The sequence below is a fragment of the Rhinoderma darwinii genome, chromosome 10 (genome assembly GCF_050947455.1).
Source record: "Rhinoderma darwinii isolate aRhiDar2 chromosome 10, aRhiDar2.hap1, whole genome shotgun sequence".
In the NCBI taxonomy this organism is placed as follows: domain Eukaryota; kingdom Metazoa; phylum Chordata; class Amphibia; order Anura; family Rhinodermatidae; genus Rhinoderma; species Rhinoderma darwinii.
In genome coordinates this window covers 7,563,513-7,585,487 of record NC_134696.1, presented here as the reverse complement: position 1 = coordinate 7,585,487, position 21,975 = coordinate 7,563,513, and the positions used below count along the sequence as shown (strand labels likewise).

General features: G+C 43.4%; 2 protein-coding genes across 5 annotated transcripts in view; one reads left to right on the top strand and one right to left on the bottom strand.

Annotated features, from left to right (window-relative positions):
* The window catches only part of CLSTN1 (calsyntenin 1), a 73,537-nt gene extending 68,404 nt beyond the window's left edge, over positions 1 to 5,133 (top strand). For all 4 annotated transcript variants that reach the window (XM_075839295.1, XM_075839293.1, XM_075839294.1 and 1 more), the window contains 4 exons: positions 319 to 464; positions 771 to 903; positions 2,046 to 2,230; positions 2,602 to 5,133. In XM_075839295.1, coding sequence (XP_075695410.1) covers positions 319 to 464; positions 771 to 903; positions 2,046 to 2,230; positions 2,602 to 2,799 — 662 coding nt within the window. In that variant the 3' untranslated portion in view covers positions 2,800 to 5,133. The remainder of the gene's footprint in view (positions 1 to 318; positions 465 to 770; positions 904 to 2,045; positions 2,231 to 2,601) is intronic.
* A 2,278-nt stretch (positions 5,134 to 7,411) lies between these two features.
* The window catches only part of PIK3CD (phosphatidylinositol-4,5-bisphosphate 3-kinase catalytic subunit delta), a 34,280-nt gene continuing 19,716 nt past the window's right edge, over positions 7,412 to 21,975 (bottom strand). Inside the window, exons 5-23 of the mRNA XM_075839291.1 lie at positions 21,210 to 21,389; positions 20,275 to 20,418; positions 20,103 to 20,192; positions 18,541 to 18,759; positions 18,355 to 18,451; positions 17,857 to 17,987; positions 17,722 to 17,772; positions 15,540 to 15,707; positions 13,702 to 13,823; positions 13,097 to 13,240; positions 12,874 to 12,973; positions 12,321 to 12,499; positions 12,106 to 12,215; positions 11,936 to 12,014; positions 9,759 to 9,926; positions 9,525 to 9,648; positions 9,284 to 9,429; positions 8,986 to 9,118; positions 7,412 to 8,277 (exon numbers count right to left, since the gene is read on the bottom strand). Of these exons, the coding sequence (XP_075695406.1) occupies positions 8,140 to 8,277; positions 8,986 to 9,118; positions 9,284 to 9,429; positions 9,525 to 9,648; positions 9,759 to 9,926; positions 11,936 to 12,014; positions 12,106 to 12,215; positions 12,321 to 12,499; positions 12,874 to 12,973; positions 13,097 to 13,240; positions 13,702 to 13,823; positions 15,540 to 15,707; positions 17,722 to 17,772; positions 17,857 to 17,987; positions 18,355 to 18,451; positions 18,541 to 18,759; positions 20,103 to 20,192; positions 20,275 to 20,418; positions 21,210 to 21,389 (2,523 nt within the window). The 3' untranslated portion in view covers positions 7,412 to 8,139. The remainder of the gene's footprint in view (positions 8,278 to 8,985; positions 9,119 to 9,283; positions 9,430 to 9,524; positions 9,649 to 9,758; positions 9,927 to 11,935; positions 12,015 to 12,105; positions 12,216 to 12,320; positions 12,500 to 12,873; positions 12,974 to 13,096; positions 13,241 to 13,701; positions 13,824 to 15,539; positions 15,708 to 17,721; positions 17,773 to 17,856; positions 17,988 to 18,354; positions 18,452 to 18,540; positions 18,760 to 20,102; positions 20,193 to 20,274; positions 20,419 to 21,209; positions 21,390 to 21,975) is intronic.

The following is a 21,975-nucleotide window of genomic DNA, read 5'->3' as shown; positions in this document are numbered from 1 at the left end:
GGCCAGTTTGTATCATTTTACATTTGCTACAATATAAGATGCTGTTCTCGGCGTTTCTGCTGCTCGTTGTCTGGGATAAGACTTTATTCGTTTCCAGCAGAAAATCCGTTTTTGTCCAGTTTATCTTGAGAACGAGCAGGAGGAAAGTTGTTCATCTGCGTTCCCGGGGGTTAGTCATGCCTGGGAAACCTGCCACGTTATGTAATCTCAGCCACGTGTTCCACCAATCCCTGCCAGCGAGCAAAAATACTTCATAACCGAGGCCTCGCAGGAAATCAGAGCACAGGAAGAAAAATAACGACATCTCCTGTATTGCAGGTGTCGACACAATGGCGAATTACGAGGGGGTGCTGCATCTGATCCGTTACAGGAACTGGAATACAGTCTCCCTGTTCGACAGGAAATTTAAAGTGGTTTGTTCCGAGCTCAACGGGCGCTACAACAGCAACGAGTTCCAGGTGGAGGTGAGGGAAAAATAACGGAGCTGTAACGCTACATAGGTGTATATAGTGGTGTATATAGTGGTGTATGTGTGTGTGTGTATATATATATATATATATATATATATATATATATATATATATATATAGTGGTGTATAGAGGAGATCCTCGTCGTCCTGGGTGATGACGCTGAAGGGCACCCAGTTCTCCTTTGTACTGCTGATCTGTGCCAAGTCGTTGCTCGTGTTGTATTGTGTGAATAGCAATTCCTGATGACGACCGTTACTGTCCTCCAAGGGCACAAAGTGTAATTATTGTCCTGTTTTTAGGTGAATGTGATCCACACTGCCAGCCCCCCAGAGGCTCCAAATCACATTATATCCGAGGCTCTGTTTGTTCCATCTCGGCATCAATCCTCTGATCTGTTGGGGCACAACCCTGCCAGCACACACTCCGCATCAGGTACTTGTATATTTTACAGAAATCCAAAAATATACCTGATGTAAAAAATAACACCAAGTAGGCAGAAAATAAAATATGTAAATCTTTATTATCCCATACGGGAGAAGTTACCCACAAAAAACATACATCTAAAATGTATTAGATGTATGTTTTTTGTGGGTAACTTCTCCCGTATGGGATAATAAAGATTTACATATTTTATTTTCTGCCTACTTGGTGTTATTTTTTACATCAGGTATATTTTTGGATTTCTGATATATTATTGTCATACCTGATGGTTTGACTTATGCTTCAAGTACAATTTCTGTTGATAAACTTGTATATTTTACACAGGAACATTGTTCTCAAAATGCAGAATATCTGATCCAACACAACATCTGCTGATCCACTGACAATATCAATCTGTCAATCCTACTCTGGTCTTATACTGCCCTCTACTAGTCTGCATACTGGTGTAATTAGCGCCCTCTAGTGTTCCATGATATATTGTACATACTGGTGTAATGATAGCGCCCTCTAGTGTTCCATGATATATTGTACATACTGGTGTAATGATAGCGCCCTCTAGTGCTCCATGATATATTGTGCATACTGGGGTAATGATAGCGCCCTCTAGTGTTCCATGATATATTGTACATACTGGTGTAATGATAGCGCCCTCTAGTGCTCCATGATATATTGTGCATACTGGGGTAATGATAGCGCCCTCTACTGCGCCATCATATATTGTACATACTGGTGTAATGATAGCGCCCTCTACTGCTCCATGATATATTGTACATACTGGTGTAATGATAGCGCCCTCTACTGCTCCATGATATATTGTACATACTGGTGTAATGATAGCGCCCTCTAGTGTTCCATGATATATTGTACATACTGGTGTAATGATAGCGCCCTCTAGTGCTCCATGATATATTGTGCATACTGGGGTAATGATAGCGCCCTCTAGTGCTCCATGATATATTGTGCATACTGGGGTAATGATAGCGCCCTCTACTCCTCCATCATATATTGGACATACTGGGGTAATGATGGCGCCCTCTACTGGTCAATCATATATTTAGTATAATGGGGTAATGATTGTAACCGTCACTAATTAAACCTGATCGGGTGGCGTTACCAATCTTTTCCTTCTACAGTTGTTCCCAGTGCTGCGACCATCGTTATAGTCGTCTGCGTCAGTTTCCTGGTCTTCATGATTATTCTGGGAGTGTTTCGTATTCGTGCTGCCCATCAGCGCACCATACGTGACCAAGAAGGCGGCAAGGAAAATGAAATGGACTGGGATGACTCTGCTCTTACTATCACCGTGAATCCCATGGAGGTAAATGACCTTCATCCTCACCTCGAATCTTTTCCATCACGCTTACTAAAGCTGCGTGCGAAGCGCGTGGACATCTTTTTTTTTTTTTTTTCTTTTTCCCCTTGTTACTAAAATCGTCACTATCACATCCTATTCTAGCCATACTTATGTTTGCGTTTGGTCCGCTTTATGCATGGCAGTGCCCTCATTCTGACCTGCACCAGTATTATGATCAGCGGGTATTATTCTGTCTAAATGTCTTTCATCTATTGCACTTTGACTGATGTCACTGGGGGGGGGGGGGGGGGGGTGGTACACCCATCACTGTACCGCCATCATGTCACAGATTGCCACCAGCCTTCAGAATGCTGAATTTTGTTTTTCTCATCCAGACCTATGAAGACCAGCACAGCAGTGAGGAGGAAGAGGAGGAGGATGACGACGAGGACAGCGAAGATGGAGAAGATGATGACATAACAAGCGCTGAATCGGAGAGCAGCGAGGAAGAGGAGGGCGAGCAGGAAGAAGACCAGCAGAATGTCAACCGGCAGCAGCAGCTGGAGTGGGACGACTCCACCCTGACCTATTGATCTCAGTCGCGATTACCACCCAATCACCACGGCTCACACTCATCGCTCCTGCAGGTACACAGTGTAAAAAGTCATTCCAGGTGCTGAAACCAACCGGCACATGCCCATCGCACATGTGGACAGACTGTGCCCCTTTTCTGCCCTCCCAGTGAGTGGGGCCATCTTCAGTGTTTTAGTCCATCCTGCACTTTCTCCTTCCGCGCTCTCTCCGTCACTCACTGATGGGACACGGGCGTTACTGGACTTCATCCTTCATTCCTGATTTCTGTTCGGAAAGATACAAGCATTCTGGTTGGAAGACGGGGCACAGGGACTCCATGTAGACTGGTGATTTTATTGGTTTTAAGTTTTTTTTTCTCCACCCAAATTACTGCATGTCAATTATTGGCAAAACTCCACCGAGGACCCCTTTTCCTGTCTGAGGTGCCGGCTCGCAGCTTTTGCATCTGGGTGGTGTTGCAAATGGCTCCAGCAGACAGCAAAAGGCGGCTGAACCAATACTAACTTTTTAATATTTTCTTTGTAAATATGTTGGAATCAATGTAATTATGTCCATGTTGCTAGTGTAAATGGGTTTGGAATTCTGGAATGCAGGTTGGCACCTGTGCCAGTCTTGCGCAACCTCAGTGAGGTGATTTTTAATTTTTTTTTCCCCCCGTGGCTGGCAGAGGTCTGCGGTCTGACATAGGCAAGGAGGCGCAACGGTGGAAGTCGGCTTTATTAACGCTCCTGAGTGCTTTGGCTTTCCGGCTCGATATCTTTGACCTTCCACAATAGAAGCACAGGGCTGTAACCAGTCATAAGGACAACCAGGTGCCAGTCCGCTGCTATCGCGGGCACATAGACAACTGCCTGCAGCGCGTACCCGACCTCAGCGGGGCTGCCCCTTTTCTTTAAATACCAGGTTCACTTTTCTGCAGGACAGGCAAGCTTTTAGCCAGGCGTAAAAAATATTGTTTACATGTGACCTTAATTATTATTTTCCGCACCTAGCTTGAAAAAAAATAATAATAATAATCTGTCAATTTTAGTGGGAGACGAGGAAAATACAAAAATCCTGATCTTGTGAAACAGGTGAGATGGTTTGTGGGTAATTACTATAGTGTACGAGCCAGTCGGGGCTTCATGGTGACAAGGGATGAGGGGAAACACTTGGTGGTTGTTATAAACGTAGGGTTAAAGCGACCAACGACTAGAGAGGAGAACGCAAATCCTGGGGTAAATAGTTCCACTACCTCCAGGGATTCGCAGGATAATGGGGTGTTGTACGTCTTTAGATTATCACTGGTTCATGAAAGGTTAATTTAAAGGGACACTACATCTAAAATGGTGTCATATGAAAGGTGCATCCGATGTCGCTCACAGAGGCTGCGGTGGAAAATATTCTGGATTTGTGGAGACCAATGAGGAGAATTTACCCTCCTGTGGGGGACGCTGGTAAATAAAATGCCTTGCAGCAAGGTTAGAGCGACCAGGTCCAGATCCTTCATTCCCGCTGGGGTCTGTGAGCGACATCGGACGCCTCTTTGTTAGGATCATTTATATTTATAGGTTGTGCCCCTCTAATGATGGATAGAGTGCAAACAGAGGGTTAGGGGCGTAGATGGGGGCCGACGCGTTTTGCTCCTTTATAATTGAATTCGGTAAGGTGTCTTTGTGCCAGGTAAGTGGAAGAAGTCTCTTATTGGATTGGTGTCACTAGGTCCGAAATACATATATATATATATATATAGATTTAGATCACGACACAAATGTGGGAATTGTGGTAAGTTAGTACACCCCTATTGGCTACATGCAGCAGAGCCGACTGTGGTAAAGTGACGGTTCCTCATTAATTCTCTAGAACAAGCTGGATGTATACAAGGCATGAAGGACAGGCGACATACACTACAAGTGTCAGCAGGTTCCAGGGTCTCCCTCCTGCAGACCAGCGAGCCGGCTTAGGCTTTTTTTTTGTTTGTTTTTTTCGCTTTGTTTATCATCAATGTAAATTCTTAGATTTTTACGTAAGATTTGGGGAAATTGTTTTAATGACGACTTCTGTGATAACGTGAAAGACATAACTGCAAGCTCTTGAATAACCTGGGGACCCCTCTCCCCCCTCCTCTTGTGTTTATGTTGTGTAGCTCTGTCCATCCATTTTAATATCACCGTAGCTGCTGTATTTAGACTTTTAAGGAAAAAAAATAATTGCGACATGTAACGCAACCGCTAAAGCGTTCTAAACTTTCTGATGCTGTATGTAGGCGCAATGAATATAACTTTTCAGATTTGTATATTGGTGATAGGTCAGTTTGAACAGTCTATAAGCTACAATAAATTTCTGGTTCTAAATTCTGACTCCATTTTCTGTCTCTCTCCGTATCTGATTTATAAAAGCGAATGTAAGTTCAGGCTGCCGGAAAGTGTTACGTTTTAACTTCCTATCTGTACTTTTTTTTTCTTCTAAATTAAAGTTACACATGGAAATTCTCTTACCCATTCCATGCTGTATTCTTGTGTATAGGGGCAGTATTATAGTAGTTACTGTATATTCTTGTACATAGGAGGCAGTATTATAGTAGTTATATTCTTGTATATAGGGGCAGTATTATAGTAGTTATATCCTTGTATATAGGGGGCAGTATTATAGTAGTTATATTCTTGTATATAGGAGCAGTATTATAGTAGTTATATTCTTGTATATAGGAGCAGTATTATAGTAGTTATATTCTTGTATATAGGGAGCAGTATTATAGTAGTTATATTCTTGTATATAGGGGCAGTATTATAGTAGTTATATTCTTGTACATAGGGGGCAGTATTCTAGTAGTTATATTCTTGTATATAGTGGCAGTATTATAGTAGTTATATTCTTGTATATAGGGGCAGTATTATAGTAGTTATATTCTTGTATATAGGGAACAGTATTATAGTAGTTATATTCTTGTATATAGGGGAAGTATTATAGTAGTTATATTCTTGTATATAGGGGCAGTATTATAGTAGTTATATTCTTGTATATAGGAGCAGTATTATAGTAGTTATATTCTTGTATATAGGAGCAGTATTATAGTAGTTATATTCTTGTATATAGGAGCAGTATTATAGTAGTTATATTCTTGTATATAGAGGCCAGTATTATAGTAGTTATATTCTTGTATATAGGAGCAGTATTATAGTAGTTATATTCTTGTATATAGAGGGCAGTATTATAGTAGTTATATTCTTGTATATAGGGAGCATTATTATAGTAGTTATATTCTTGTATATAGGGCAGTATTATAGTAGTTATATTCTTGTATATAGGAGCAGTATTATAGTAGTTATATTCTTGTATATAGGAGCAGTATTATAGTAGTTATATTCTTGTATATAGGAGCAGTATTATAGTAGTTATATTCTTGTATATAGGGGCAGTATTATAGTAGTTATATTCTTGTATATAGGGGCAGTATTATAGTAGTTATATTCTTGTATATAGGGGGCAGTATTATAGTAGTTATATTCTTGTATATAGGGGCAGTATTATAGTAGTTATATTCTTGTATATAAGGGCAGTATTATAGTAGTTATATTCTTGTATATAGGGGCAGTATTATAGTAGTTCTATTCTTGTATATAGAGGCAGTATTATAGTAGTTATATTCTTGCATATAGGAGCCGTATTATAGTAGTTCTATTGTATATAGGAGCCATATTATAGTAGTTATATTCTTGTATATAGGGAGCATTATTATAGTAGTTATATTCTTGTATATAGGGGCAGTATTATAGTAGTTCTATTCTTGTATATAGAGGCAGTATTATAGTAGTTATATTCTTGTATATAGGAGCAGTATTATAGTAGTTATATTCTTGTATATAGGAGCCGTATTATAGTAGTTCTATTGTATATAGGAGCCATATTATAGTAGTTATATTCTTGTATATAGGGGCAGTATTATAGTAGTTATATTCTTGTATATAGGAGCAGTATTATAGTAGTTATATTCTTGCATATAGGAGCCGTATTATAGTAGTTCTATTGTATATAGGAGCCATATTATAGTAGTTATATTCTTGTATATAGGGGCAGTATTATAGTAGTTATATTCTTGTATATAGGGGGCAGTATTATAGTAGTTATATTCTTGTATATAGGGGCAGTATTATAGTAGTTCTATTCTTGTATATAAGGGCAGTATTATAGTAGTTATATTCTTGTATATAGGGAGCAGTATTATAGTAGTTATATTCTTGTATATAGGGAGCAGTATTATAGTAGTTATATTCTGATTTAATTTTGAGGGGAACATAGCAACAACCACTCCAAAGATATATTAAGAAATTAATTACCACCTAATGTTAGACCTAAAAAAATGGCATAGGAGTTTAAAAAGGTGGCGATTCACTTGAAGGCATCATTCACACATTGCAGATGTCGTCAGTATTTCATCTAAAACCAGAATAGATCTTAAACACAGGAGAAATATAATGGATACATTTCTTAGATTTTGCATCCAGTATTTTGGCTTCAAAATACTGAGCAAATCTATAGGTGTAAATGAGGCCCAAGAGTCTTGGCTAGTACTAGACCACGTCCATCATTCAGGTAACAATAAGACAAACCAGTCTTCCACCGTCGGCCGTCTGTCTTTCCGAACACGTACAACGTACACATTTATTAACATAATTACACGGGAAGGTGTTTATTGCAACAAATGCCTCAATAAGAACTTCTGGTCTGTGCCGTTTAAAAAGCTTGCCGAGAACTACCGGCATAAAGATCTGCCATTTATGGGCTAGAAGTCCTTGTAGACCGCTGCTCTGGCACCTGTAGCGTTACTACAACTCCCAACGTGCCCTGACAACCCCCAGCTTGGGAGTTGTAGCTGCACCACTGCTGTGGAGCAGCCTCAGTGCAACAAACTTGGAAGGACAAGTCCTGGATCATGGAACCTTTCTCCAAACCTATTGACAGAGTTCCAGGTTTAGCGTTAGGGGGATCAGGCCACCAGCCGATCGTACAAAAGTTCTATCATCATCAATGTTCCGTGACCAACCAAAGACAAGAAGAATCCTATGGTAGCCACGTGCTGAAGGAAGCCGTGTGGAGATGGACTAACACAACTCCATCCTGTGGGGGGCACAGTCTTCTCTGGAGTATTCCGCATTGGCAACGCTGACCCCACATTCACTCCAGTTCCCTGGGGGTGTCTATTAAGCACCTAACGGATGTTGCAGTGATAAACCCCAATGTTTGTAGATGCAGCGAGGCATCTATGAAAGGATCGCAGCGTCTACTATGGAGGTGAGGACTTTCTTGTGCCTTAAGATCCAAATATTGTATTAAAACCCAACAAATCTTGTCCTTTCCCATCACTGTCTGTTGTCTTTGGACACGGTGTGAGCGAACCAATTCACTTTGGTTTTCCAGCTTTCTCGCAGCGCCTCATTAAACTTCACCCGGAACTGCTTCAATGCGTCTTCATCGCTCTTCCCAAGTGCTAAGGAGTCCTGTTCCCGGAAAAAAGAGAGAGAAGGCCATTGTGTGACAATAATAAAAGCAGCAGCTATAACCCAACAAGTCCTAAAGACTTCGGAAATGAAGTGGTTAAGGCAAGAACGAAAACAAAGTATCATAAATCTTTTATTCTATTTTGCAAGGTTTTTTTTTTAGATGCAGTGTAAAGAATGGAGGTTTTCACTCTGGTTGCCATGGCTATTTTAATTTTAAATGTCTTGTACACCTTGCAATCTTTTGTCACGTTCCTGTGAGTAGTGGCCGGCTCGTGGCTCCCTCTATTGTACAGATGTAGCCAAGTTTAACCTGACTGATATCTTGCCGCAGCGTGATATCACAACAAAAGCCAATGAAAAAGTCATGTAAGTTTCTGGTCACTATTTAAGGCAGTGTTCACATCAGCGTTGCCTTCCGTGGTGGGGGTTCTGTCTGAGGTTTCAGTCGGGGGAACCCCTTAACGGAAAGGCAAACAAACAGCTTCCATTTGCATCACCATTGACCTCAAAGTTCCGTTGTTCTTGATGGAATCAATAGTGTCGTCGACTGCGCTATGGATTCAGTCAAAACAACGGAGACAAACGGATACCTCAGCCGGAACCCGCTCAACAGAAAGCAACGCTGATGTGAACGGGCGCTAATGCGTTAAGTCAAGATAAAGAGGACTACATCTGTATACAGATATTGAAAATAAAGCGGTTCACCTTGAGATATTGAATATCTTTAGAGCATGTAAGTTCAGGCAATCCCGCCGCTTTCATCAGTGCAAACAAGTTAAGGAAGAGGGCCCCGTGGCATCGGAGGATTGAATAAGCTTTTTCACAGTAATCCCGGAACCTGCGTGACAAGATAATGGAGATTTATGAACAGACTTTGGATTTGCTTCCATGTGGGCAGCAAGATGAAGCAGAGCCGACAGGCCCCTTCCTTGCCTCATCCTGCGCCGAGCAGCGGTACGGTGGATGTGATCACCCTGGATTATGTAATCGGATACTCGCTCACCTCTCAAACTTCTCGCTGTTGTTGGTTTTCCCCTGCTGAATAACGTGCACAAAGTCATACGTCAGGATAAAGGGAACACGTTCCCGGTTAAAGCCAAATTTTGTTTTAAAGTTGCCAAGAAAGTGACCAAAATCTATGTGGAACAGCTGGAATATAAAGTAAATTAATGAATTACAATAAGGCTCATTAAAAAAAAGGTGCAGAATATCGCTGGACAGACGTGGTGCGGATCATCACGTACCTGCCCCGTTTCACGTATCATAATATTGTCGCTGTGACGGTCCCCAATGCCCAGAACATACGTGGCTACACAGTAGCCAGCACAGGACAGAGTGAACTCCTCAATCGCTCGCTCCAAAGCGTCCCTGTCATACAAGAAATCGGGTAGTAACAATTCAGAAATTCTCACACATTACCAGTAGATGGCAGCGTAACCTTTAACTACACTGCGTTTTTATGCGTTACGGTCACTCACCCAGGATTCTTGCTCTTTAACCAATTCAGAAGGGCGTCCTTATTGAAAGCTGCCGTTGCTGCCATGTTACTTTTGTTACGCTGGATATTGGCAATAGTGTCCGAGTGCATGACTACTTCAATAAGACCCGTCTTGTCTCCTGTCGATAGGCAGCCGTAAGGGGTGACCCTGTGCAGATGAAGACAAGTAATCATTACTTTGCCTTTATCATTCTACAAGATTGTAGCGTAGTTCCAAATACGGTCCACAAGGGGCAGCTCAGCTCCCTACACATCAATTCACTGACCAGAGAATTCTATATGACAAATCAAAAAAGTTTTCTGAAAGCGCAGAGAGAGAGACATATCAGAAGTTTTGATAGATGGGGATCCGGGGGCTGAGGACCCCACCGAACTCTGCTGAATGCTGTGCACCTTTGGCTTTTACCGTCAGCCTGAAGACGGGCGCACATAGAACGACTAGAAGACCCATCTTCAGCCTAAGGGTATGTGCACACACACTAATTACGTCCGTAATTGATGGACGTATTTCGGCCGCAAGTACCGGACCGAACACAGTGCAGGGAGCCGGGCTCCTAGCATCATACTTCTGTACGATGCTAGGAGTCTCTGCCTCGCTGCAGGACAACTGTCCCGTACTGTAATCATGTTTTCAGTACGGGACAGTTGTCCTGCAGCGAGGCAGGGACTCCTAGCATCGTACATAAGTATGATGCTAGGAGCCCGGCTCCCTGCACTGTGTTCGGTCCGGGACTTGCGGCCGAAATACGTCCGTCAATTACGGACGTAATTAGTGTGTGTGCACATACCCTAAAACTGACCACCGATCACAGCCGTCAGCTGAATGCTGCCTCACCTTCGTTTCAGTAGCAGAACACTTAGACTGCACTGACTGCCTCGGCTGGTAGTTTGCTGCCACCTGCTGGAACACTTGGGTTACATTACATTGTCTAGAGAAGCGATTTTGTAGAGTAACTGCACTTTCAAAAAAAAATTGATATGCCAGAGACATATGAGAAGTTTTGATGGGTGGGGGTCCGGGTGCTTAGACCCCCTTTTGTCGCTGAAATTAAGATGCAGAAGCATTCAGCTGACGGCTGTGATCGGTGGTCCGTTTTAAGCTGAAGATGGGTCTTCTAGATGTTCTATGTGCGCCCGTCTTCAGGCTGACGGTGAAAGACAAATCAAAGCCAAAAGGTGTGCAGCGTTCAGCACCTTAGTTTCAGCGACGGTGAAGGTCTCAGCACCTGGACCCCCACCCATCAAAACTTCTGATATGTCTCTGGCATATCAAAAGTTTTTTGAAAGTGCAGTTGGGGTATGTTCACGCGGCTTATTTTTCAGCCAGTTTTCGGGCTGTAAACGCCCAGTAAAACGGCTGAAAATACGGAAGCAGAACGCCTCCAAACATCTGGCCATTGATTTCAATGGGAAAAACTGCATTTCGTTCCAACGGGGCTTTTTTTTACGCGGCCGTTTGAAAAAACACCCCGTAAAGACAAGTGCATGTCACTTTTTGAGCCGTTTTTCATTGTGTCAGAAGAAAAACAGCTCTAAAAAAAACGCTTCATGCTTAAACGGCTGAACATCAGAGGCGGTTTCCTTTGAATAAAGCTCCGTATTTTATAGCCGTTTTTAGTTTTACGTGTGAACATAGCCTAAGGGCCTGTTCACATCACCATTCATTTCCGTTCCGGGGTTCCGTCGGAAATGAACGGTAACGTGAACAGGCCTTTACTGTTCAATAAAACTTCTCTTCTCTGGACAATGTAATGTATCCCAAGTGTTCCAGCAGGTGGCAGCAAACTACCAGCCGAGGCAGTCAGGCAGTCTATGAGGTTGGCAGAGCTGCAGTCTGGTGTTGCCAATGCCCTCCCAGCTGAGAGGATGGCACAATGGCCTGGACCATTTACTAGGTGCAACGCCGCACTGCATGTAAGGGGGGAGGGGGGGTAACTTATCAGTCTCGTTCTGTTCTCTATACCATGTGGAGAATGCTAGAACTGCTCTGAAATGCTGTGATCTCTTAGGACGGCGGCTAAAACAATAAAAACAATCATTTTTGCAATGTGCATATATAGGAGTTTAGGCCAGGAATACACTGGAGACATCACTAGGACAGCGTCCGTGCCTCGCCTGATGTAGCCCATAACAGTTCATATGGTTTTCTATTCTCACCTCAGGTCCAGGCCTTCCTTCTTCCACAGAACGTCCATCAGTTTAATCATTTGTAGGGTCAGCATGTCCTGCCGCAGATCTGTAGAAATCAACATTTGTTCTGTAGGAGCTTCTACTACCCAGAATGAAATCCTTCGTCTAGCGCCACCTCACCGGGAGGTCAATCTTACCATCTCCGTTCTTAAAGATGATGCCGACCCGGCTCCCGCCCAGAACGTCGTTGTTATACACAATCCAAAGGGGCTTCATCTTGGACTCCATGAAAGTGCAGAGCTCCACACTGTGAATGAAAGGGGTCCGGAGATGACAGATGTTTTACACCCCCCTTATATTAGATCTATCATTCTATCTGCCGTCACACATCTCCTGCCTCCGGCCTACTTACCACACGTCTGTGAGGATGAGGTTGGGGTCCAGCGGGGAATAGATGTGGGACAGCGACTCCCGGTACGTGTCCTGCCTCATACACATGTGCATGGCTTCTTTGGCCTGGGCCTTGCTGGTCTTTTGGACGCTGGATCTCACAAAGTCATTGAGACCTTTAAGTTTAGACAGAGCTTCTCCCTGAGGTAAAGGGGGGAGACGGAGAAGCAGAGACCTTACAGTCCAGAGAAGCGTCTAACTACAGGGAATAATCTTATTGAACAGCATCTCCGGACGTCCGTCCGCATGGAATGGGGGTGTTTGGTCAGTAAAGAAAGATGGCAGCCAATAGCTCCAGGTCCTCCTCCCCCGATACTAACCCTTCTACCAAAACATAACAAATATCTTCCTGAAGAATTACAATTGCGCCAACTAATTGGTGGCAGTCTTTTGTCCAGCATTGGCACTCCTGGTTTTGCTCTCTATACACTCTAGTGATGGGCACATCCATATTACGTGATAATTCCATTGTACGGATGGTCACTGGCAGATGGTGAATGCATTTTATACTTTACCTGTTTCATAAGGACCTTCATATGATAGGTGCTCCCCCTGCAGTATGCTTCAAGGATGAGCCCAAACCTCATGGCCACGGCTTGGACGTGCATCTCGGATCTTCAAAAAAAAATAAAATATATAAAAAAATATATAGAATTATTGAGAGCAGGCGACTGGTTGGACGGAGACTACAGGGCGGTACATCGCGGCTCATTTCCAGGGTCCACAGCCAATCATTACCTAAGGTGCCAGAATAAGAAGTGTCCAATCTTGCGGTGGATCAGAGCTCTCTCCAGGAGGAACGTCGTCAGCTCACAGTCCAGGTAGGATTCATATTTAAGAACTTGCACCAGCTGAAGGAGATACTGACAAAGCTCCTCGTTTCTGCGCAAAAAGGAGAGAGATCGCAGTCGGCTGCAACGTTACTCATCCGAGGCGGTAAATTCTCCACCTTCACAATTCTTCTCCATCCCAACCTTTCCCACAGTACTCACAGAACGCCTTTTAGGATCTTGCTAATGATCGAAGGCTCCTTTTACAAGGACGGATTCCTTGGCCGGTAACGAGCGCCGATCGCTCAGTTTGTCGATCGGCGCTCGTTTGCTCTATTTACATGGATCAATGATTGCAAGCCTTTCGTAAAAATAACCTTTGGTCTTCATACAATTGCATCTTGTCGGCAGCACGTCCATTTTTTTTTGGCTGCATACAAGATGCGATCAAGCCGGCTGATTGCTGGGCAATGATCGAGAACGAGCCTTCATTCCACCATTAAAGGGAGGAAAGCCCCACCAGACTTTTTTGGGCCCCTATAGGGTCTGACCCATCAAGTCTTCTGTACTCACGTTAATTTTTTTAGGCAGCTCATAGTGAATGATCCCACGTGTCGATCAGGGAAGTTGAAGTCTAATAATTCCAGGGCTGTGAGGACGGGCAGCTCCGGCCAAGTCTGCAGCAGATACACCATCTTATAAAGACACAAGAGGACGTTAGTTACATGTGATATATTAGGTATTATACTAGTTACATACAGTTAGGTCCAGAATTATTTGGACAGTGACACAAGTTTTGGCATTTTAGCTGTTTACCGAAACATATTGAATATCCAGTTATACAATCAACATGGTCTTAAAGTGCAGACTCTCAGCTTTAATTTGAGGGTATTGACCTCCTGATTTGAGGAAGGGTTTAGGAATTACAGCTCTTTAATATGTAGCTGCCTCTTTTTTAAGGGACCAAAGGTAATTGGACAATTAGCTCAAAAGCTATTTAATGGGCTGCATGGGCTATTCCCTCGTTAATCCATCATCAATTAAGCAGGTAACAGGTCTGGAGTTGATTCCAGGTGTGGTATTTGCATTTGGAAGCTGTTGCTGTGAACCCACAACATGAGGACATAGGAGCTCTCAATGCAAGTGAAACCGACCATCGTTATGCTGAAAAAAAATGAAGAAATTCATCAGAGAGAAAGCACAAATGTCAAGAGTGGCCAAATCAATAGTTTGATACATTCAAAGAGCGCACTGGTGATCTCGTGAACTCCAAAAGGCCTGGACGTCCACAGAAGACAATAGCGGTGGATGATCGCAGAATCCTTTCCATAGTGAAGAAAAACTCCTTCACAACATCTACCCAAGTGAAGAACAATCTCCTGGAAGTAGGTGGATCAGTATCTAGTCTACCATAAAGAGAAGACTTCATGAGAGCAAATACAGAGGGTTCACCACAAGGTGCAAACCATTAATCAGCCTCAAAAATAGAAAGACCGGATTAGACTTTGCCAAACAACATGTAAAGAAGCCACCCAGTTCTGGAACAGCATGAAACTAAGACCAACCTTTACCAGAATGATGGGAGGAAGAAAGTATGGAGAAGGCTTGGAACGGCTCATGATCCAAAGCCACCACATCCTCTGTAAAACATGGTGGAGGCAGTGGGATGGCATGGTGGGGGCACTGTGATGGCCTGGGCACTGGGTCACTAGTGTTTATTAATGATGTGACTGAAGACAGAAGCAGCCAAATGAATTCTGAAGTGTTCAGGGATCTACTTTCTGCTCAGATTCAACCAAATGCAGCAAGGTGATTGGACGTCGCTTCGCAGGACAGATGGAGAATGACCCAAAACATACTGCGAAAGCAACGCAGGAGTTTATAAGGCGAAGAAGTGAAATATTCTGCAATGGCCGAGTCAATCACCAGATCTCAACCCGATCGAGCTGCATTTCACTTGCTTAAGACAAAACTTAAGGCAGAAAGACTCACAAACAAGTAACAACTGAAGACGCTGCAGGAAAGGCAGGGCAAAGCATCACAAAGGAGGAAACCCAGCGTTTGGTGATGTCCATGGGTTCCAGACTTCAGGCAGTCATTACCTGCAAAGGATTTTCTAAAAAGTATAAAAAAAATATTATATTTATGGGAATGTTAATCTGTCCAATTACTTTTGAGCCCCTGAAATGAGGAGACTGTGTAGAAAAATGGTTGCAATTCCTAAACCTTTCACAGGATATTTTTGTTCAACCCCTTGAATTAAACCTGAAAGTCTACACTCCTATTGCTTCTCAGTTGTTTCATTTCAAATCCAATGTGGTGGAAGCAAAACCCAAACCATGAAGATTGTGTCACTGTCCAAATAATTCCTGACCTCACTGTATATGATGGGCGAGTCCGGCTGTCTGTACCTGCGCTACGTCCTCGTGTTTGCTCCACTTGGTGGTGAGCAGCAGTTTGGGAAGGGCCTCCGGGTGGCGCTCTTTAATCTCATGACGCAGTTTCCACACCAGTTCTTTTTCGTGCTCGTACAGCTCGGCTTGGCCTTTCCGGTCGACTATCTCCAGGAGCTGCTGTCGCTGCAGAGGACGAGACAAGACACCTGCTGTTTGTCAACCCTTAACAGTGTCCCAGATCTTCCAGCTCAGACTGTGGCCCATGTGGGGGGCCCGGTCACATGGACTGCAGCGACACGACATAAAACCACAACACGTGGTCTGCGCCGGCATCACGAGGAATATTGACATTCTGCAATAACGAGGAGCTTCTCATTATAGAGGCAATTACTGCTCCGTGAAAGGAACGCAGAACAAGCCCCAAACTAAGTGGCCGTTCAGAAGTCCCCCTGATGTCAATGCCACAATTCCAAGGTGAACGCAGTTTATTTTTTGACGTTCATGTTTCATGGTGGCGATTGCCGCCACTGGGAAGTAAAAGGTTAAGAAATTTCTGCAAATGGAAAGGCCGTTAGTTAGTTTTGTTCCCTAATATATATATATATGCACAGATATGTGAAGAAATGTATCCGGATGTTTTTGGTTAATAATTGACCTTATACACTTGGTATTATTGTACTACTTACTGTATGCAACAATATTTTATACTTTTATATTTCTATTGCTGTTTGCTATGAGGTCTTAATAAAATTACCATAAAAAAAAATATTTCTGCCAATTGACCTGTATTGAGATCAGGCACAGCTAAAGTAAATTTCCCCCTTGAACACCATTTGGTTTTGATTTTGAATCTAAATAGACCCCTTAAATAGTGCCGAATAACTTCTTAATAAATTATAAAAGTGATTACATTGTGGGTGCCTGCAGCGGCCACTAGGGGGAGCTCACTGCATATGGATTCATACAGCTCCCACTGAACTCAAAAAATCCATCTGTAGTGAGCTCCCCCTAGTGGTGGCTGCAGGCAGTCAGAATGTATTCATGTAACTCTATGGCTGTGAAGGGAAGCAGGGAATTTGGTATCAGATAAATGAGATCTGACCCCTATAAGAACATATTATAATTTGTGACTTTAATATGTGATGTTGGACATACACTGTAATGTATTAGGCAAGTAGCTACATAGTTCACCAATTAGGAAGTTATAGTAAGTTACTGAACTCCCCCCACCGTATGCTCTCGCTTCTTAAAATTCCCAGACACTAATTAGTTCCTGGAAACCTTAGAACTCAAATAGGTGAGAAAAGGATCTGGATACAGAAACTAAAAAGTGGTGGTGCGAGCGCTGGACCCACACGATACCTAGAAGGTAAAATGCAGCATCTCCTTCAAGTTTTTAATACAGAGCGCTGCTCTTGAGGAACTGCTGCTCAGTCCTATTCACTTGAAAGGAGCTATGGTGCAATATATAGAGCGCCTGGTTGGGACTAAAACCCGTTAGTTTAGCTTCATTGGAGTCTCTCCGGTTCGGTGTTGTCGTTTCCATTTATAACACCATTGACATTGGGGTCTGCCTCGGATTCCTCTCATAGATGGAGCGGTGCAGAGTTTTATTCCGCAGCATGTAAATTGTATTTGCGTAAACGCTGCATATTTGTTGCAGGTTTTCCCCAATGATTTCAATGGGAGGTAAAAGCCGCAACAAAATAGCAGTTGTTGCATTTATTGCAGCGGAATCGCAGCGACTCCGCCGCGAAAAAGGTAACTCAGAAAAAAAAAAAAAAGATCTTATAGTTACTCAGAATTCTGTGTTTCTTCCTCCTTGCCGGCCTCCTGGGATGACGTTACATCCCATGTGACCGCTGCAGCCAATCACAGGCTGTAGCGGTGGTCTCATAGGATAAAACGTCATCCCAGGAGGCCGGCCTGCTAGCAGTTTTCCGCAGCTGACATTCCGTGCAAAAAAACCGCACCACAATTTGGTGCGGTTTTTCGCCTGGAATTCGCTGCGGTTACTGGGGCAGATACCAGACACCGCGGCCTGGTACCAAATAATCCACGACCCAGTATTGGTCCGCGGCCCGGTGGTTGGGGATCACGGCCTTATAAGACACTCTCTATACGTGCCCATAATCCTCATAAGAACCCAATGGCGTTCAGCGACTGTATACGGCACATGCCCAGTAGATACAATTACCTCATCAGGCGCGGCGTTACACACGTCACCCAGTCTGCCCAGCTCAAATATCTAAAGGTAGAATAAAAACAACTGAAATTAGGAAATAACCGGTGAGAATGCCGAACCTTAGGGACTACCCTTACTCTCACTTACTTTTTCAATCGAGGGGTAGTACACGGGGTAATCGGACAGGTTGACAAAGCAGATCCTCAGGGTAGCGGCACTTTCTGTATTCGGGTTACACTGTACGGTTCCCATTGGGTTTAGCAGTTCTCCCTTTTCATCTATGGTAGAAAAAAAGACACAAAAGTATGAGACACAGGTAATAGTGGGATATCTAGCTAAAAGTGGCAGTCGACAAATAAAAGGGGCTGCCTGGTTTAGGAAATCCATTTCCAAATACCCAATTAGAAAAAAAATCTGATTGAATAATATGGAGTGAGATAAGGGGCTGCCAGTCACCCACCGGTGCCGCTTCTCTACAGGAAACCAATAGAATTAGACAAAGATTGAAGTCCAACCTGTCTGATCAAGGTTTTCCCTGACATCAGGTTGTCACCATAGACACGAGCCAACTTTCTCCATCACAGTAACTACAGATCCATCATCCGGAGATGATAGACGATCAGAGCCTCGAGTGAGTGCGATTACCTGGAAATGACGACCACATACAGAGGGAGTATTCCCCGCACTTCAGCATGTCCTTGTAGTCGAACAGCATGGTGTTCACCCAAGCTAAGGGGTAATCCTACATACAACAAAGAGACACACGGGCATTGCAGATGTGAAGCATAGGACGCCCGGACAACCAGCACGGCACAACACTACGACTCTCACCGTCTTCTTAGACTTTTTTTTGGTGGACTTGGCTTTTTTTGACTTGTCGACCGCATACAGAGCGAGGCTGAGCCGGGTCATGCGAGGAAGGTCACAAATGTTGATATCAAACTCTAGAGGCTGAAACCATTGTGGATCCGAGGAGGCGTTAACTTCGCTACTTGCCACGGTCTTACACAAGAGCTCATTGCCGTGGTAGAGGCCGCACTGGACCAGCAGCTGAAAAAAATTAATAAATCTCAGTCCATGGAGGAGCAATCAGGTGTGTGACAGGACAAGTCATATAGAGGGGTCTAATGCCGGACTCCAGAAGTCTAGAAGCAACTCCCAATTTGCAGGGTAATTTAGAGAGAACAGTCCCCACTCACTGGGATGTTGGGAGGTTTCAGCTCTAAGGTCTGCAAAATACTGAGTGCAGCTCTGGAGTATAATACAGGATGTAACTCAGGATCAGTACAGGATAAGTAATGTAATGTATGTACACAGTGACTCCACCAGCAGAATAGTGAGTGCAGCTCTGGAGTATAATACAGGATGTAACTCAGGATCAGTACAAGATAAGTAATGTAATGTGTGTACACAGTGACTCCACCAGCAGAATAGTGAGTGCAGCTCTGGAGTATAATACAGGATGTAACTCAGGATCAGTACAGGATAAGTAATGTAATGTGTGTACACAGTGACTCCACCAGCAGAATAGTGAGTGCAGCTCTGGAGTATAATACAGGATGTAACTCAGGATCAGTACAAGATAAGTAATGTAATGTGTGTACACAGTGACTCCACCAGCAGAATAGTGAGTGCAGCTCTGGAGTATAATACAGGATGTAACTCAGGATCAGTACAGGATAAGTAATGTAATGTATGTACACAGTGACTCCACTAGCAGAATAGTGAGTGCAGCTCTGGAGTATAATACAGGATGTAACTCAGGATAAGTAATGTAATGTATGTACACAGTGACTCCACCAGCAGAATAGTGAGTGCAGCTCTGGAGTATAATACAGGATGTAACGCAGGATCAGTACAGGATAAGTAATGTAATGTATGTACACAGTGACTCCACCAGCAGAATAGTGAGTGCAGCTCTGGAGTATAATACAGGATGTATGTCAGTATCAATAAAAGATAAGTAATGTTATGTATTTACAAGGTGACAACTTTTTATGTAGATTAATTCTATAAGTAAATTGTAATATAGAATATAAATCAGATGTGGACAGACACTTTAAAAGGGGTATTTCGATTAAAGCAATCAGGTACCCACTGGCTGAGTGATAACCGATAGATCGGTAGGGATCTGACCTCTCCATTCAAAGTCTCTGACGGAAACTATCCGCTGTGAGTTGGGGTCCAAGCAGTCAGGCAGGCCCCCCCCCCCCCCAGATCTAGCAGTTCTCACTTAACCAGTGGCTAGGTGATAACTTGTTACAACCGAAATATCCCCTTTAAAAGGCATCTTTGATTTCAGAGAAGGGTTTCTAGCCCTGACCTGATGTAACATACCCGCTCCCCTGGTGCGGATAGCCACGTATATTGGTAGTTGTAATAGATTTCCTCACCTTTAATCCATCGTCTGCGTTGACATTACATCCATACAGGACCTGAAAACAAAACGGCTTCTCCAGCTTCCATAGTGAACATTGATGTGGCTGGGAAAGAAGATGAAGATGTACATTAGGATCTCGCGCCACGTCACATCCAAACAACGGTTCTTGGTCGCCGGATTCTTACCTTCTTCGTCGGCAGCGGCGGCGGTTTGTGTCGTATTTTGGAGCTAATGATTGTGGAGTCTCCCTGCTGGTCTGGTAACGTGGAGGAGATGGAGACCAGGGTGAGGTGAGCCGTGCAGCTGGACCGAAGACAGTGGTTGATGTGCTGAAACAATGTAACAGACAACGGAACTCCTACGGTCAAGTAACAGGACTCCTCTGAACCACAAATTGCAGAACACTTTGCTATAAGACACGTCATAAATATATATATATATAAATTTTATGGATCACGATGACGCGCTGTCAATGACCGGATGACCTTTTATGCATTGCAACTCCACCTATCAGGTCAGGAATCCGGCATGCAGAATTGTCACCCATGGATTTTCTGTGAGAATTTTTCGAGGGGTGATCTGGTTTTATAGAACTATTTTTTTTTTTTAGCATAATGATCAAGTTTACATCTTTTTAATGCACTTTTTGTATCAATTTGTATCTTTTTTTTTTTAGATCTCTGCTTGCAGTCAGTGAACAGAAACATTTCAGTTTACATTCAAAGACTGAAAATCCATACTGCTCATGTGCCCGAATGACATGGCTATTACAAAAGAAATCTGATACACTGTAACGAGTCATACACCTGTGTCAGATGACATAGGAACGTCTGCATTAATACCTCGCCATTTCTGCTTGCCGTTAGCTAAACAAAATAGATTAGAAAGTTGCAAGAACTTATTATACAATGATTAAGCTTTATTGGTCTAAAACTGGAAAACCTCTTGTCCTTCCCTGTATTCCCCATTATCCGCTATGTGTTACTGCAATAAATTCTGCTGGGAGGCCGGAGGCAAATGGAGCGACTTCCTCTAAGATTAAACCACTGCACGCGATCATCGGAGCTGGTTGGGGTCAGGCCCAGCCTCACGAGACTACAGAAGAGACATGGGGTCTTACCTTGAACTGGCACAGGGGGTAGTTTCCGTAGACGTAGTCCAGAACGCCATTGACTTGCAGGATGTATTCTTCTGGGCGCCCTGGGCTCTGTTGACCGGACACATTGGACTTTTTCCTTAGGGCCATGCGGATAATGGAGAGTGGAAATTCTCGAGGAGACACTTGGAGTGTGAAGCTTTCCTACAGAATACAACACGTAATGTTCAATGTAAACAATTAAAGGGCCCCCGACAAACAGATTCTCCTTTATTTCAGGTTTTCATTTGAATGCAGAAATCTTAAAGGGGTTTCCCATAATCATTTATCACCTATCCACAGGATAGGCGCTAAATATCGGATCGCTCGGCAGCCCTATAGAAATGAATGGAGCGGTGGTTGAGCATGCACACTACCGCTCCATTCCTATGGGGCTCCCAGGAACGGCAAGGTAAGCCCGTTCTTGTGATCCGTGGGGGTCCCAGCGGTCAGACTCCCACTGATCAGATACTTACCACCTATCCTGTGGATAAGTGATAAATAATGATTATGGGAAACCCCTTTAAGAATGTGAGGAAGCTCAGCCAAGACGTCAGTAATGCGACACATGGGTGAGAGGGTTATTAAGCTTAAAGAGGCTCTGTCACCAGATTATCAAACCCCTATCTCCTATTGCATGTGATCGGCGCTGCAATGTAGAGAACAGCAAAGTTTTTTTTTTTTTTAAAACAATCATTTTTGCCCAAGTTATGAGCAATTTTATATTTATGCAAATTAGCTTTTCAATGGA